General features: G+C 47.3%; 1 protein-coding gene across 2 annotated transcripts in view; it reads right to left on the bottom strand.

Moving 5' to 3' along the window:
* Positions 1-9056: 9056 nt before the first annotated feature.
* LDLRAD4 (low density lipoprotein receptor class A domain containing 4) overlaps positions 9057-17456 on the bottom strand; it is a 30031-nt gene continuing 21631 nt past the window's right edge. For both annotated transcript variants that reach the window (XM_040619610.1, XM_008709990.2), the window contains exons 3-4: positions 11016-11069; positions 9057-9713 (exon numbers count right to left, since the gene is read on the bottom strand). In XM_040619610.1, the coding sequence (XP_040475544.1) occupies positions 9183-9713; positions 11016-11069 (585 nt within the window). In that variant the 3' untranslated portion in view covers positions 9057-9182. The remainder of the gene's footprint in view (positions 9714-11015; positions 11070-17456) is intronic.

Consider the following 17456-nt stretch of genomic DNA (forward strand, 5'->3'; position numbering starts at 1 on the left):
CTCCAGCTGGGAGGGATAACTCCTATGCACACTGGCAGCTCCAGACACCAGTTGTCTGGGTTTTTCTGCCTCAGGGCTTCTCCAGAAGTCTTCAGTTTGTTCCTACCCAGAGTGTCTGGGAAGATAATCCCAAAGGGCAACCCTCAAGAGTGGAAATTGGTGTCCCTGCCTCCCCTCCTTCTTGGCACCATCCTGAGCCCCCGTCGCCTGCAGTGGAAACCAGCGTGAACACCTTTGTCTGTCTCCTCTCTCATTACCTGCTTTGTCCTCTGGGAACAGCTCCCAGACAAGCTACCTGCATGGAGATCCTCGTCTCTGCTTTTGCTTTCAAGGAACCCCACACGGAGACAGCTACCAGGTGGTGCTTGGTAAAGATTCCTTGTGGCAGAGGGGGATGGGGGTGGGGAGCTGTTTCTTTGCAGACCCCAGGTTTTACTGAACAAGATCAAGGAGGCATCTCAAGCCCTGAACCCCCTCATTTCTGTGCAGAACTTTCTCCATGAGAAAAGTTTATACTAGTCTTAGCTTCACTCAGGGACAGCACGTTTGGGGGATATTCTTTTATATTTCTTGAATGATCTACTGAATGAGAGATTAGAGAATTTATTCCAGAACATAGTTTGATCTATCAGTGACTATTTGCTGTTTTAAGGAAAAGAAATTCTTTTCTTATAGCTATTTTAATCCCCTTTCCAAAACAATTTTAAAGAAATTAATTCAAGGACACCTAGGTGGCTCAGTCGGTTACACGTCCAACTCTTCATTTTGGCTCAGGTCATGATATCGGGGTCATGAGATGGAGCCTCCTGCCAGGTGGGCATGGAGCCTGCTTAAGATTCTCTCTCTCCCTCTGCCCCACCCCACCTCTCGCTCAAAAAAAAAAAAAAAAAAAAAGAGAATCTAAAATGGGTGTTATTACCAACAATTATTTATGTGGCATTTTTAAGATTTCAGCTTCCAAAGTCGTTTCCAAAGTTCATTACTAACATAGACATGTAAAAATAATTGTGTTTTTTGCAACCGTGCTCAATTCACTTATTCTAGTGATCTGGTAGATTGTGTGAGGTTTTGTGCATACACAATTATGTTATCTGTGAATCTGTATATGTAATTAGAGCTTAGAGCTATTATTCTAATCTCTCAATGAAGGAAATTTAGAGTCCTTTTGCTACATGATCACAGACTGAGAACCTCTAATGCTGAGGACCTTAAACTTCTGTCTCCGGGTTGAACGGTTCCCATTGCTAGAAATCTTTTTTTTTTAATGTTCAGTTAGCCAGCATATAGTACATCATAAGTTTTTGATGTAGTGTTCGAGTCATTAGTTGCATTTAATACCCAGTGCTCATCCCACACATCAGATCACCACCTCAATACCCATCACCTGGTCACCCCATCCCCCCCCCACCTCCCCTTCTGCAACCCTCAGTTTGTTTCCCATAGTTAAGAGTCTCTCATGTTTGGGGCGCCTGGGTGGCACAGCGGTTGAGCGTCTGCCTTCGGCTCAGGGCGTGATCCCGGCGTTGTGGGATCGAGCCCCACGTCAGGCTCCTCCGCTATGAGTCTGCTTCTTCCTCTCCCACTCCCCCTGCTTGTGTTCCCTCCCTCGCTGGCTGTCTCTCTCTGTCAAATAAATAAATAAAAAATTAAAATAAAAAAATAAAAAAAATAAAAAAAAAGAGAGTCTCTCATGTTTGTCTCCCTCTCTGATTTCTTCCCATCCAGACTTCCGTCCCTTTCCTTATGATCTTCTGCACTGTTTTTTATGTTCCACATATGAGTGAAACTATATGAGAATTGTCTTTCTCTGATTCACTTATTTCACTTAGCATAATACCCTCCGGTTAAATCCAAGTGGATGTAAATGGAAAGTATTCATCATTTCTGATGGCTGAGTAATATTCCATTGTACATATGAACCACATCTTTATCCATTCATCTGTTGATGGACATCTCGGCTCCTTCCACGGTTTGGCTATTGTGGACCCATTGCTAGAAATCTTGTTCATGTTTTGAGCTTAGCTGGTTTTTGTTTCTCTGTGTCAGCCATCCTGAAACTGGGAGACAGCTACACAGCCCTCGGGCACCTCAGCTCAGGTGAAGCTGTTCTCAATGGCTCCTCCCATGATAAGACCTGTGGACAAACCCTGAACATTTCTATGTAAAACCTGGGCTTGAGGACAGGTTAGCTAAGAAACCATAAGACTAGTGTTTCCTTGAGACTGGATTTTAAAACACATGTAGTCCCCCCACCCCCGACACACATATATGTGCTTTGTTTTTGAAGATTGCAAAAAAGAAAAACAGAAGACGCATGTGTATCACTGATTATTTTTAATGGTTTGTGCTATGGTTTGACCACAGCATTCAGAACAAGCAGAAAAGGCTGATTTCATGACTAACAAACAGCACTTAGGGCAACATCTTTCTTTAAAAGTATTGCAATTATAGACCTTAGGTCTAAGAACTACATCACCATTGCTCAGCTAAAAGAGGCAGGTACACAACAGCTGGAAATATTTCTCTGTATATAACTGGGAATTATGTTGAAAGGTGAGCACGAATGGCTGTTACAGACTTTAATGACTTGTGGTTATCAGAGTTCACACGAACCACTGAAAAGTTCGAATACAGTTGTACTTTTTTAGTTGGCTGCTTTATAATAAAAATTAAATGAACTAAATGCTATGAATAGTGTTGTACACATTTAAAAATAGCTTTCCACTAGACAAAGACAATTAGAAGATGTGATTTTTGAAAGCCAAGAAATGAAAAATAGCAATATACCAACAAGCACATTAAAATGAACCAGTATCATTAACAGTGAAGTTTAAGCCTCAGTTAGTTCTGTAGAAAGGAAGCAATGGTGTGGTAACACACTTTAGTGCCTCTGAGTCTAGAACATTCTCTGATGATTCTCATGCTCAACAGTTTTCCCAAGAGATGGAACCGGGAAGGGTGGGAGTGCTGCTTCTGACAGCAGAGAGCCGTGGCTCCTAATGCCAAACCTGAACCACAGGGAGTCCCTGCAGGTCACAAGCGGAGCAGAGAGTGGGGAGCTGGACGGGACGGAGCCCCTGGAGAGAGCTATCTTGTCATGCCTTTTCAGAACAGACAGAGAAGGGCGGACTTCTCATCCTTCAGCATCAAGAGTTGCACGGTAGAGGTGTTTTCAATGCAAGGCTAATCTGTAATAATCTGCTTTCTGGAGGATAAAGGCATGATTCTCTTGTGATTTTCAAAATCAGAACATACACCACAGAGCAAATGACACACATGGATTGTATTAGAATTGATATCCTCTAGTGACAGAATAAAGTGGAGATATGGACGAGCTGGGCAAAATTTCACTGACTGCCTTTACGGTCAACACTGGAAGGGATGCCACGCCCATGACTCAACCACGGTTTTGGTGAACACGTGATAGGCTTTTTCTTTTTTTTAGTATTAGAATATTTGAAGATAAATGCAGAGGTCATAACGGACACTAACCCCGAGCTGGAAGGATAGATGCTGCGTGAGAGGCGAGACGAAACATGCGACTGGACACGTTAATCCCTAACGCTGGCAAAACCTCGCTTGTCAACATCACCACAAGACACCAACAGGAATGGATAGAAGGTTCTTCGCTTGACTGGCTGATAGCTAATTCTCTGCGAATGATAACCCAAAACAAAAGAGTTCTTCTAAGAGTGGGGTCTTCTCCTCAGTGGATCCGTTTTTCCTGAGATACTCGTGCCCTACACACGCGTTCATTGGCTCCGCGGCTACGGTTTGTCAAAGAAAAAGGCACAGAGAGACTAGGGACACAGATGGCTGCCGACGCCTCTGTACTGAATACGGTCCTCTGCTGCTGGCCAATTTACTGAACTTGGACATAATTTCTGCCATTTTAACGAAGTACACACTTCTCACTGGGGCCTGACGTCTGCGCTACTCTACACCATGAGATCTCTCTTCATAAAGCAAGTGGGAAAAACATTTTTTTTTCTGACTTCTAACACTGGTCCAACTGAGCCTTACTAAAGAGATGAAAACGAGAAGCATCTAGTGGCAACCAAAAAGCTGTGGGATTCTTTTTAAATTATTTTTTAAAGGGGTTTCACAGCAAAGATGCAACTCTCAATGGCTATACATATGCTGGTCATAAACAGAGGCTTGCTTGTTCAGACTTCTTTCCTTTGTGTTATAATATTGATATTTAATAGGAAAATAAACTACATAGACTTTTATCTGTATGCATCCATTTGCAAATTTCCTTACAAAAGAGGACAAAGCACGTAGGCATTCACAAATTCTATGCCATTTTTGTTAAAATCAGTATCTATACATTATATTACAGTATTAACAATGTTTTGTTCTACCCATTGGGTAGGATATGTGCATAATATATTCAAGTTATATACAGCACCTTACAAATAAAAACATAAGAGAAGACAGACAACTGAAAAAGCACCATCGTAAGTGAGGCACGACAAAGGGGGAGCAGAGTGCGGTGGTGGGGGGCTCAGTTCCTGGGCCTGCTGAAGTCAGCAGGAGACCCCGTGGGGGCTTCAAAGCAACCGGCATGCAGAGCTCTTTGGAATGCCACGGGCGACGCGACATGCGAGTAGTGCGTCGGCGCCCCCACCACGAGGCCCACAGACAAGCACACGCCCGGGAAGGGAAGGGGATCAGAGGAAGGCAGCGCTTTCTCAGCAAGGCATTCCGACTCACACACACCGGCTTCCTGATGCAGCTGGCCTGGAAAGCAGCAGCGGCAAACGACTGTCTAACCCTGGCAGAAAATTACAAACTCGAGCTACGCAAAAGACGCAGTACCTTGGGCAGTAAACTAACCCCGGCTGAAATCTTGGTTCCCGAAAAATGTAGGGGATGGCGAGGCGGGAGTATTTCGCAAGGTCCTCTGGCGGCCTCTGGCAGCCGGCCCCAGTTAGGGGAGCCGCGAAGCTGCGGAGACCAGCTCTTGTGGTCTGGGGCCAAAGCGGTTTCTTCATCTGTGACTGGTGCGCACTGGTGGATACAGTGCTGCTCCCACTATGGAGGGGTGACTTGCCAGCCTGTCACCCAATCATGTCATTTTATTTAGGTTTGCCAAGGCCGAGGTAATCTGGGTGAACATCAGCAGAACGGAGCCTGCGTTGGGCCCTTCAGCCATGACGGGGGGCCCTGCAGAGAGGGGAGGTGGTCTTGGGGGGCATGTCACCATACACAGGCTTGGTGCCAAGCATGGGCATACGTCTTGCTTTAGCCACAGACAAAACCAAAAAGTTAACAAAACCCAAGTGTCCTTCCCGGTTGTCCCCCCCTTTGCACACTTCTGAGCTTTGGAAATCTGAAGAAAAATGAACGGCATAGGGGACAACATGCAGTGCATGGTACCGCTTTACACAACGAACCTCAAGTAGGAGCCCTGGCACAGCAAACACCCGATGGAGGCTGCAGGCAGGGAGCCCGTGGAGCAGTGGCCCCCAGCCGTGCCCCTGAGGACCCCACCAGGACCCTTCTACAGGCACCCCTAGTCAGAAAAGCAACCGGATGGATGGCGCAGGAGGGCCCTGTGCGGGGGGTGGGGGTGGGGTGAGCAACTCTGCTGCTCAGGGGAAGGCTGTGATCTGATCAGATTCCTCTAGGTCAGAGCAGCTTTCTAGCAGTGCGTGCTGTTTGAGCCCTTCTCATTCTTACAAAAATAGAATAAAGGTGAAGACGATCAAATGAAGATGTTCAGAAGCCCCAGGCCTGCTCATCTGGGCGCCACATCCCTATGCCGGGGCTTCTGAGGGCCTCCCGGGCTCCTGTCAGCCCCTGTCCTCTCCAAGAGTTTGAGCTAAAATCAGCAGATACACATGAGGTCCTCCTCATGACAAGTCTTTGTTAAGTTTTAAATACTCTCTTCGGCTATCTTGAAATTTCTTGTGGGCTGTGTGTCCATGTGCATATGTGGTGGGGAAGGACAGAGGACATACTTGTCAAACTCCTTAACGCTAAATTTTGGTCAGGGACACAAAGAATAGAGCAACGTTTACTTAATTACAGTTTGCTTAACAAAATCTCGTTTGCACTAAGGCCTGCTTTGGCGACTGACGCCCACAGACCTTCCGAAAGAGCAAATACACCCCTGGAGACTGTTTCTAGGAACAGGAGTCAACATGCCTTGGGTTTCCTGCTCCTGGAAGTCTGGGGACAGCCGCTGGAAGTGACAGCCGGATGCCCGGGAGCACCAGTTCCCACCCCTGTTCCTTTGAACAACACAATCCTTCATCTTAACACCCTCCTGAAATAGTAAACCTGCCATGGATTGCCTAAATCAGGTTCCTAGGCCAGACCTGTGGGTCTCCTAAGCACATGGGCTTCTTGAAGGTTGAGCCCCTATACAAGCTGCCTCCTCACGTCACCCCTTGTCCCTCACCTGGCCAGTGAGGGGTAACGTGGTACGAACAGGGCAGCCACACCTTCCAAGAAGCCACGTATCTAAATCACCTTTTCCCATGTCGAAGGAAATTGACTATTAATTCATGACCTTGGCTTTCAAACTAATTCATCGCAGAGGTTCAGCCTCAAAGACCATCAAGTCATGGTTTGATAGGTCTGTGTCTTTATATAACTCAAAGGGCAATTCTCTAGGGTGGCCGAATGGGAGGAACCTCTTTTGAAGGATTCAAGTTATTTGAATTAAAGAATTGCTTTGCCAATTATTGTGGACATCTGCAAGACATTCATAAACTTGCAAGGTGACTAAGAAATTTACCAGCTTCTGACCATAGCCCCTTCTTGTAGCAGGTAGGAAGAGGACTGTGCAACCGTTCTGAGCAAGGGCTATATAAAGCGGTTCACCACTGTACCAAAACTGCAGGTGAGGTTTGAAATGATGACTAACCTTCTCCTTTTGCATCTGACAGGACACCTAACCTACCCTGAGCCCCCACCCATGGGGTCCACAGTGGGTCAGGTGCTAACATTCCCCTGCAGGGCGAGGTGAGGCTTCATGCCCAGGGGATGCCCAGCTTTCTTAAGCCCAGGCCTGTAACCCAGGCAGTGAGCTGAGCTGCGGGAGGGCCTGGGGCATGGGAGAGGCAGTCTCTGGGTCCAACTCCAGGCTCCCAGGGATCTGCCCAGTCTTGGAATCCCTGAGGCAGCCCCCAGAACACACACCTCCAAACAGGGTCTGAGTCCCGAGTGGCAACTGCTGTCCATCTTTTCTCTCTCTTTCAAGAGTGACTAGTTCTGTGGAGGTTACTGTGTGAAACGGATGAGTGTAATGGAGATTCCAATCCTCAAAACAAAACAAAAACCGGCCACTACTGACCAAGAGAAGTAGCAGGAAGGAGCAGCGGACAGGACTTGTCGTTCAGAACATTCTCCAGCTCTTAGCCCACAGCACGAAGTCACCTCCCTGAGAAACCACTCCAGAGACCCACAGACAGACATGAGCACACGTGCCGATTCAGCATGAAAACTGCAGAGATCAGAGTCACTGAGCCATCATTCCAAATTCATTGTTTTACACGCAGAGGCCAAAGGGGACGAGCCCTCCCATGGCCTGGTGCCAGCCAAACCCACAGGCTACGGCTGTCGCACGGGCCAGATGCTGGCTTCCACACCAGCAGTTATCTATTCTATGTAAGAGCAAATGTTCGTAAATATCAGGAATAGTAAAGCTAAGACTAGCGATATTTAAAACTGGCTTTCTAGTTGCATCGAACTACGTGTTGTGCTTTTTATCCTGTGCGCTGCCAGTCGCTCCCCCGCCCTGCGCTGTTGGGTAATGGTCCGGGGAGCTGAGGAAGCTCCCCCAGGAGCCGGGCTGGGTTCTGAGCACCGCACGCCTCCAAGAGCGCAGCGCCAGCAGCAGTGACGGGCGACGGCTTGTTGCCGTGCGCGGCACCACGGTGGGCTCTCATCTGCTCCGGGGGCCTCTGCGCATGAAGAAGCCGCTGGAGGCATCACTTGCTCACCGTGGCCAGGTAGTGGCTCACTGCTGAGGGCCTCCAGAGCCCTGACCAGCCGTCCAGGCCTGAACTGAACTACCTATCTAGAAAAGGAGAGAGAAAATGGGAATACACTGAGAAGTCACATATTTCAACAGTATTAAAAATAACCACCTTGCATTTTAAACAATTTATTGCATAAAATAATGTATGTATCTGAGTATATTTCATGCTACAGTGAAAAAAAACCCTCTAAATTACTGAAGAAACTGCACCGCTGGAGGACGGGCAGCATGGCACCGGGTACATAAGTGCATGTGTCGGGGTCAGAGTTAATCAAATATGCAGCCTAAGACTAGCAGAGTAACTCAACAACTCAGAAACACTGGGTTTAGTATTTCCTCTCCTCCATTCAAAAGTCTCCAAATGTTGCGGGGACGCCCTGCTATGTGAGGCGAGCTCTTGCAACGGTAATGACTCCCTTGATTTAGGTAAGTTGGCATATGTTAGGCTACATCCCCAAACATCTTTTCTTGGGTGATTATGGGGAACACTCCAGGTATTCCTTGGGCCTAATAATAATCCACAGGTGAGAAGACAACATACAGAACTTCACATGGAACAGTCCCCTCATATATAAACATTTAGATAGTGCAACTTTTAAAAACACATCATCACAACACAAATTAACTCCTTGCATTCATCTAACTTCTTCACTTTATACCTTGGCACACAAAACAGGAATTTTGAATCATATTTTTAAAACAAAATAAAAGTTCCACACCTTGGGAGAAAAAGCAAACTGGCCGATACTTCCCCATGATAATATATAATAATGCATCCTTCTTTATCAATTAATTATAAAACGGGCCGTTCCGGCCTCTTTCTCTGCAAAGTCTCCTTTCGTAATTAAATAAATCAAATATCTCTGCAGGTTTTATTTCATGATATCTTCCAAGCAACCCTTTCTCTGTGTTCCCAAGCCCGCCCTCTGCCAAAACCAGCCCCCACCCCCGTCCTGACGCCTGTCCCCAAATAAACACTGTTCGCGGTCCGACCGGATGGAAGTTTGTATTATTTCAGTCTAGTCTGCATGCAATTCCCCTGAAAGGAATCAGAAACAAAGACCACGTTTGCACATTTGGTTTTACTTCGTTGGAGCACGTGAAACGGAACAACACCGTGCCTGGGGGCGGAGGCAGTGCGGCCCTCCTCCCTCCTCGGTTTCTTCCTCCTCCTGTGCACTCCGCAGGGTCAGACGAGGTTCCCGGGCTTCCTGTCTTTGCCCTGGATGGGCAGCACCGTGGCCCCCGAGCTGTCCTGCTGAAACGGCAGTCTGCTCCCCCTGTGTGCGCCGCTGTGCTGGTGATGGAAGAAAGAGGCGCCCGGGTAGTGGCCCATCACCTCGCTGTACGTCGGGGGCGGCCCCTCCATTCTCCCGTTACTGCTGCAGGTGCTGGCACTTATGCCCGAGTTGCTGCTCGGCGGACACGGGCCCCCACTGTACACGGAAATGTCTATCAAATCGCTGTCGAATATGGTTCGGTTGGGCGGGGCCCTCACAGATTCTCGGTTGAGTTCCCTCTGCTGTTCCGGGTCCCTGAGCTGCAGGGCGCAGGGCCCCTGGTAAGGAGGCGGCTCCTCCCCGTCAGACAGGGAGATGGTGGGGGGAAGGTCGATCTCATGCTGCACGTAGGGGTAGGTGGGCTGGAAACGGCTGAACCGGTCCCTCTGGATAAAGGATGGGGCAGTAAACCTGTCCCTGGACCTCGGGGCATACATGATCTGCAAGGGAAGGAGGAGAGGGTTGAAGAGATTCCTGACACAATGACCACGAATGTGATGGTAGCAAGGAAATTCATGCTTGGTCTGTGTTCTCGGCAGTTTGAAGACTTTCCAAACAGTCCTCAAAACAGGAAACAAAGAGAAAAGACTATTTCAGGAAAAAAAAAAAAGTAGCTTTCTTATTCCTTGCGACTTACACCACTCACCTTGCCAAACTACAGGGAATCTAGGATGGTTCAACAGTGGAGACCGGTTGACTGACAATTTGGGTTGGACGGGAGTTACGGAGCACACTATGCATCTACGTTTTCTGCTGGTTCCAGTAGAATACAGCAGCAATGTCCAGAGCTCAGTGGACAGGAATGGAAAGGAAGAACGCTGTGTGGGTGGCGCTGCAGTCCTGCCCACCAGGTGACGGTTCTGGGCTCCCACCCCTTCACCTGGAGCAAAAGGACCACGCTGCCTGCTCTCTCACCTATGATTCAGAAGAGTGGGGGCCCTCAGAGTTCTCACTATAAATGTAAGTTTAATTGCACACAGTGGTACTTGGAGTAGGTCCAAGGCACTGGGTCAATGGATGAATCATTTATAGGAGCATGTTGACCTATCAATTACTTAAGAAAATACAGAACAAGTGAGCTCTTTTTCCTTTAGTTTCTAGGCTTTTCCAGTTGTTTCATTCTGGATACAAGTTTCCTGTAGTTACTTTTAGTAACTGACATGAAAAATGTTTTGTACTCCGAAGTAAATATAATTACAGATGATTTCCCAAAATGAATCCAAATACCATTCTTCTTACATAATCCTCTCACCTATTCCACCATCCAAATTTCTTCTAGAGAAAAGAGATATATCAAATATAAAGATATAGATCTCCGCTGACTTCTCTCACACCATATTTTTAACTTACAGGCAAAAACTATGTTATTTTAAAAATCATATCATTAAACTTGGAGATGTATTTATAAATGATGCCCACATCTGACAAACCTCGTTATTAGCAGTTTATGGGGATCATGTAAAGATCAGTGATTCTCAACCTGGTTTCTGTAAGGAGCTTCAGACTAGCATGAATCATCTCTAGGACATCCTAGGGAAAAACTTCTCCCCGCCTTTTTAACCAAAGTTACAGTATATGCCTTAATTGAAACGGGTTATTTCTTAATCTACGCGGTAATACACTTAGCCTTTTCACCAATTGTGTTGCAATGGTTATTCCCCTCCTCCCCTCCCCTCCCCTCCCCTGACATGGGGCAGCAGCTACCTCCTGCGGCCTATCCCCACCCCTGCCCAACTCCTTACCTCTGAGGCCCCTGGCCGAGGCCCGGAGCTGTCTGAAGGCCACAGGCGCCCTTCCTGGCAGTGGGGGGACAAGAAACATCACAAGAAAATCATTAGTTTCATACAACAGCACCCAAAATCAAGGGATTGCATTCCTCTTTGAGAGCAGCTGACCTGTTTAAAACATGGAGTGACAAAGAACTGGTCCTTTTTCACACCTAACATCTAAACAGAGAATTGTGACCACAAGGAAAAGTTAGAAGGTTTTGGTCTCAGCCATAATAGATTTCAAATAGATCTGAAATCAGATATCTTCCAAACCGTACACCTGTGTGCTTGCAATGCATTCAAAATATCCTCAAAACTGCATTCAGTCACCACCCGGAGCTGCACAGGGTCTGGGTGAATCCACGCTCTTACCCGGAGGCCTGCCCCGCGCAACGGGCACTAGCTTCCACGGGCCGAGCGCCAGACAACACTCTTCTGAACAGTAACCAGCGTTGACCTAAGCAGCAGCAGTAGAAGGAAAGCACTACCCAGCCACACTGGTTGGCTTTCAGACCAAACACTGAGTTTCCAAAAGCTCAAATGCCCTTCGAGTATCTTGGAGTGAGTTTATTCCTGAGTCTATATATTCATAAGGCAGATGTAACGGGACATCTAGTTGTTTAATGTCTTTTTCAAAAATGTTTGACCAGACTGACAAGGTGACGAGCACACAGTAGGCGTGATTAAGGGTCATTTCTAACACCATAAATTTGTTTACAAGGCATTTCAATGTGTCATCCCTTTTGAACCCAAATTGTTGGCTATTAGCAAGGGTCTGTTGGGCCATTTATTAGCTTAAGACCTGTTACTTTGGGAAAGAGAATAAGAACAACTGGGTTCGTGGTGGTGGGGAGAGATGCCTGTATTTTTGGATTCCTAGGAATATGCATACATGACCTTGTGCCATCACTGAGCCTCCTGAAGTCTAAAAGACCCACGAGTCGACCTGCCAGGTAAATCACTCCTACGTCTTTGGACGCGAAGGCCAACCCTCTCTTGCTCCCTTTTGTAGGCCAGAAGTCTAATACAAACACTCCCTTTGCAGCTAAACAGGGTGTTTGTCCAGTACATACAACCTGTTCCTAAGATACCCGCAGGACACCATGGAATTAGGGGCAAAAATATAAACAGACGCAGCTGCATTTAGAGGAAGTTGGGGCTTAGGGTCTGACTATGAAATTCTGTAATGGGCCGTTTTGGCTCCGGCATGGCGACAGGTGACAGCCCCCAGTCGAATCTAATAAAGCAGCTGACTCGCACCCACAGGCAGCCCGTCCCCAGGCACAGGCGGCCTGCACGACGCTGGTGCAGTTTCCTCTGGGCCAAGGTGAAACGATGAGTATGCTTCTGGGGGGCTGTAGCCACTCTCGTATTGAAAAGAGCATAAAAATGAATGCTTGGGTATTTCTATGACTTGTAATTCCGCCCCAGCGATGCTCCCTGTCTGTCAGATGAGCTTGGTGCCGCTGCCGCACACATGGGCCGCCTCCCTGACCCTGGGGACTGGCACCAGGCGACAGCCAGAGCAGGAGGCTAACGCAGAGCAGCTGCATAAGGGCCAGAAATAACAGCACCACGCCAAGTGACCCAGAAGTAGGGGCTTGCGCATTTTCCGAAGATGGAAATAACCCTCCTTAATGGTTTTATTTCCCTAGAAATTCACCAAACTGGGAAACTGCCAAAAGAGACCACATCCTGTGGTCTTGATCTCCGTTCACCAAATTCATACCTGCCTCCTGTCATCAGCTCCGCTCAGGGCTTTGTGACCCTCCTCCCATTGGCGCTGGAGCCGCTCTCGCTGCCTGCTGTGCCGCCCTGCCCCCCAGTCTGTGCTCTCACCCCCCTGGCCACGCTGACCAAAGCTTGGGGGTGCCTCCAGCTGTGCGTTTGGTTAAACGTGGGGAGTTGCTCAGACCCTGTCTGCGACATGTCTCCTCTCATTGCAGGCTCCCTGGGACACTCCCTCCTGCCCCCGCCGTACAGGGCCATCCTCGTGGGGATGGGTCTACACACTGCATCTCCTCCTAGGAGCTCCAGGACCCAACTGAGGGGGCCTCCTGGATTCGGACGGAATCCCAGCACGGACCTGTCTGCACTGGGGCCCATCAGCTTCTCCCGGAACTTCATATTCCTCTGCCACTGTGGCTCACCCGCTTACCTGGCCCCCTCGTCCCGACTCCACCTCCCTCATAGCCATCAGAAATACTTTCTTTATTTATTTAAAAAGATTTTATTTATTTATTTGTCAGAGAGAGAGAGAGAGAGAGGAAGCACAGGCAGGGGGAGAAGCGGGCTTCCCACTGAGCAGGGAGCCCGCGCAGCGCTCCATCCCAGGATCCTCCGATCATGACCTGACCAAAGGCAGATGCCCAACCGACTGAGCCACCCAGGCGCCCCTCCATCATTACTATTTTAACAACGACATGGCTTATTTAGTGAATGGTTATTCACTAACAACTCCCTGCCCCCTGATTCATTCGTTTTTACAGGACACTTATTTTTTTAGGCCTTTCACCCACACAGTACACAGGAGGCTATGAAAACTATGAGATCCCCGGTGAGAACGGTTAGGGTCAACAGCCCAAAAAGCTGTCATTCTAGTTCTGGGCTGGTACACGGAGAACTGAGACCCAGAGATGGCCAGAATTCTAGAAAGGCTGGGTTCCAGCTGACTTGACGGTTAGGGACCCTCCTCACTCAGGCCATAACCTGCTTTGGCCACCCCCCGGGGCTGTCCCATGCTGCCCACCACCAGATTGTCCTCAGTAGCACCGATTTTCACACTGCTGGCGAAGCCCGGTGATTCCTGCCCCCCAGGTGAGGTGAAGTGCTTGGACTATGATCTGACCCTATGACCAGCGTCCTCCAAGGGGCCTGTACTATCTTTTCAGATAGCTGTGCCTTGCTGAACTCAAAGACCTGGGCCCTCTTGTCTAGACCCCTCTGTTTCTTCATCTCCAAGCACTAGTGGTGACATTTTCAGGGAGAAGGGGCTCATCATACAGCTGGCATCTACTCAAATGGCAGTACTTCTGGTTCCTCATTATGGAACCAATTTTTTTTTTTTAAAGATTTTATTTATTTATTCGACAGAGACAGAGACAGCCAGCGAGAGAGGGAACACAAGCAGGGGGAGTGGGAGAGGAAGAAGCAGGCTCATAGCGGAGGAGCCTGATGTGGGGCTCGATCCCAGAACGCCGGGATCACGCCCTGAGTCGAAGGCAGACGCTTAACCGCTGTGCCACCCAGGTGCCCCTATGGAACCAATTTTTATCTCAACAATGAAGTCTCTATTCTTCCTGGCTAATGCTTATATTATTACATGGTGTTATACTTGGAATAAGCTGTGAAATAAGATAATACTTAAAATAATTCATAGAAATTTGAGCAATAGGAATAAAATTTTGCTAATATTTTTATGGAGGCTTAAACAAATTCCTTCCTTTACAGCTGTCTACTGAGTACTTCCTGACAAGGGGTCTTAATCCCAACACACGAGATGATGTGCGTAACCGAATAGGCCCTGTGCCACACCTTCCCATGGGATGGGGGGTTGGGGGAAACTGGGGGTCTGTGCAGTCCCCAAGCATAAGCTGTCACTCCCCCCCCTTGTTCCGCTCAAGAAAGCATTCTGGAATGTGAGTTGGCATGACATTACTCTAAGGATCATGCTGAATCAATTCTAGTTCATTTTTTAAAGGTACATTATTCTCAAGTCGCTCATGTTGTATCTATTATTAGTACCAGTTACTCGAGACACATTGAAACTGAGCAGGACAACACATGGGGGGCTGTCGCACCTGATCGAGGGAGCTTACAAGAAGGGCATTCAGTTGGGTCCCTCTCTCTATGTGCGCTGCCTTGCATGTATGTTCCTGACTCTCTAGTTTTCTGCCTGGAACACAAAGGCACTGTAACAAGAAAGCTAATGACTGATTATCTGAGGACAACTTACTACTGCCCGATGGATGACAGCTATTGACACGAATGCGGATCCGTACGGGCAAGTGAACTCTGAGTTGGGAAAGCCCTCGGCCAGATTCCTGGCCCTGCCACTCTTCAATCTGTGACTCCAGGCAAGCTTACTTAGTTTCTCCAAGCCTCAGTTTCCTTATTTGTAAATGGAGCTTGTTGTGAGGCTCCAATATAGCAATGTATGTAAATTCCTTAGTCCGTGTGTCTATGAACACATAAGTATTCAGTAAATGGTAGCTCTTAAACATTATAGGTAACGGCCACCTGCTATTTCACACAACTAAAGTGGGGATAATTTTCAGCTACCCCTTTTAAAATAATGAATTCATTGAAATTTCCTTATTTGTTCATTTACAAGACTATTCCGAAGGTGGCATTTTGCCTTTTTCAAAAAAATTGTTTTTGAGCATAGCTGACCCAGAATGTTACCCGAGTTTCAGGTGTGCAGCATAGGGATTCTGCATCTCTGTACGTCAGGCTCCGCTCAGCACGAGGGTAGCTGCCATATGTCACCAAAGGTGGCATTTTGAATGGGAAGACTGGAAGCATCAGAAAGGCTTAAGCAAAGCTGCATTTATCTCAGATTTCTTCAGAACCTTTCTCGTAAGGTCGGGAGCTGATTCCTAAGAGGGGCATTAGCCATGAGACCCCTCACAGCAAGTTCTTCTCTACAGCTTCCCGCCACTGGGTTTCAGCAAAACTCAGGTGCCACACAGAAGAAAGGCCCACTGCTGCACGATGACGCTCTGTGCTCTTCAGTCATCAGCTCAGCTGCCATTAGCCGTCCACGGAAGGAACCCCCGTAAGTACAGCCCTCAGCAGAGGCTGTCTATGCTGTGCACCGCTCCTTCTGATGTCATGAAGCGAAAGCAGGGAGGCAGTAAACAGGAAGAATAAAAGCTTATCGTAAGAGCTCATCTCTTAGATCTTCTTTTATTGGCTAAAAGGAAATCTTTCCTGTGAATGAGTACTTTGCCATTTGTCATTCTTCTGCGAATGTAGTCACCCTCGAGCACTTCTGTTTGATCATCTCTGAGTCGGGTGACGTATTTCTTCTGAATCTGCAAGGCTGTGGGCAGAGTCTGGACTGAGGAAACATGCCAAGGGAGAGGCTTCCCCTCATGGCAGTGCCTCTCAGTCCAGATCCACAAAAAAGCACCCTGAACCCCCTGGACCACCCTGGGGGGCTGGCTGGTCATCAAGGGGCACTACGGAATCTACGCCTTATGGAAAAAGGACACAGGACAGCTCTAAATCTTGCAGGCTTGAAGACAGGTATCTTCAGACTCCTTTATACTTGAGAAGTCACTTTGTATTTTCCTCCTTCCCAGCTGTCAAAGAACAGCCGTGCGGACAGAAAAATGTCCTGTTGAGTTGAATCTGCCTGATGGTAAAACATCTGCATTAAAGACAGAGGTAATCACCTATCTTTCAGATGATTGTCTTTATGATGCCAACAATCACGCTGGGTTACCTGCAGACCTGGAACACAATGACTGCATTTTCCCCCTTTAAATCTGACCATTTGGTGCATTTTATGGGGTGGTGGTGAGTGGGCAATCAAAACTGACTTGTCTTCTTTTTTTTTTTTATTGCGGTAAAATGTATATAACACAAAATTTACCAACTTAATAAAGTGTGTTCTATGGCATTAAGTACATTCACATAGTTGTGTAACTGTCACAACCACCCATCTCCAGAACCTTTTCATCTTCTCAAACTGAAATGCTGTCCTCATTAACCACTAACTTCCCATTCCTCCCCTCCCCCCCGCCCCCGACCCCCTGGCAACCACCGGTCCACTCTCGGTCTCTCTGAATTTGACTATTCTTGGTACCTCTTATAACTGGAATCATGCAACATTTGTCCTTTTGTGGACAGACACAATACTGGATCCTTGTTTCACTTAGCATAATATCTTTACGGGTCATCAATGTTACAGGATGTGTCAGTATTTCGTTCCTTTTTAAGGCTGATTCCCATTGTAGATACATGCCATATTTCGTTTAACCATTCATCCATTGATGGATATTTTGGTTGTTTCCACCTTTTGGCTATTGTGAATAAAGCTGCTATCAACAGGGGTTTACAAATATCTCTTTGAATCTTTGCTTTTAATTATTTTGGGTCTAAAACCACAAGTGGAATTGCTAGATCATATGGTAATTCTATGGTTAATGTTTTGAGGAACCATCCACACTGTTTTCCCAGCAGCAGTACCGTTCTACATTCCCATCAGCAATGCACAGGGTTCCAATATCTTCCCATCTTCACCAACACTTGTTATTTCCTGTGTTTTTTTTGCTAACAGCCATCCCAATGGGCATGATGTGGTGTCTCATTTTGTTTTTGATTTTGTGTATAATTAGTGTATTAAGTCAAGATTTTCCAGAGAAACAAAACCAACAGGAAACATTGTTATATATATACACACAATAT

Source organism: Ursus maritimus, unplaced genomic scaffold (genome assembly GCF_017311325.1).
Source record: "Ursus maritimus isolate PB19 unplaced genomic scaffold, ASM1731132v1 scaffold_33, whole genome shotgun sequence".
Lineage (NCBI taxonomy): Eukaryota > Metazoa > Chordata > Mammalia > Carnivora > Ursidae > Ursus > Ursus maritimus.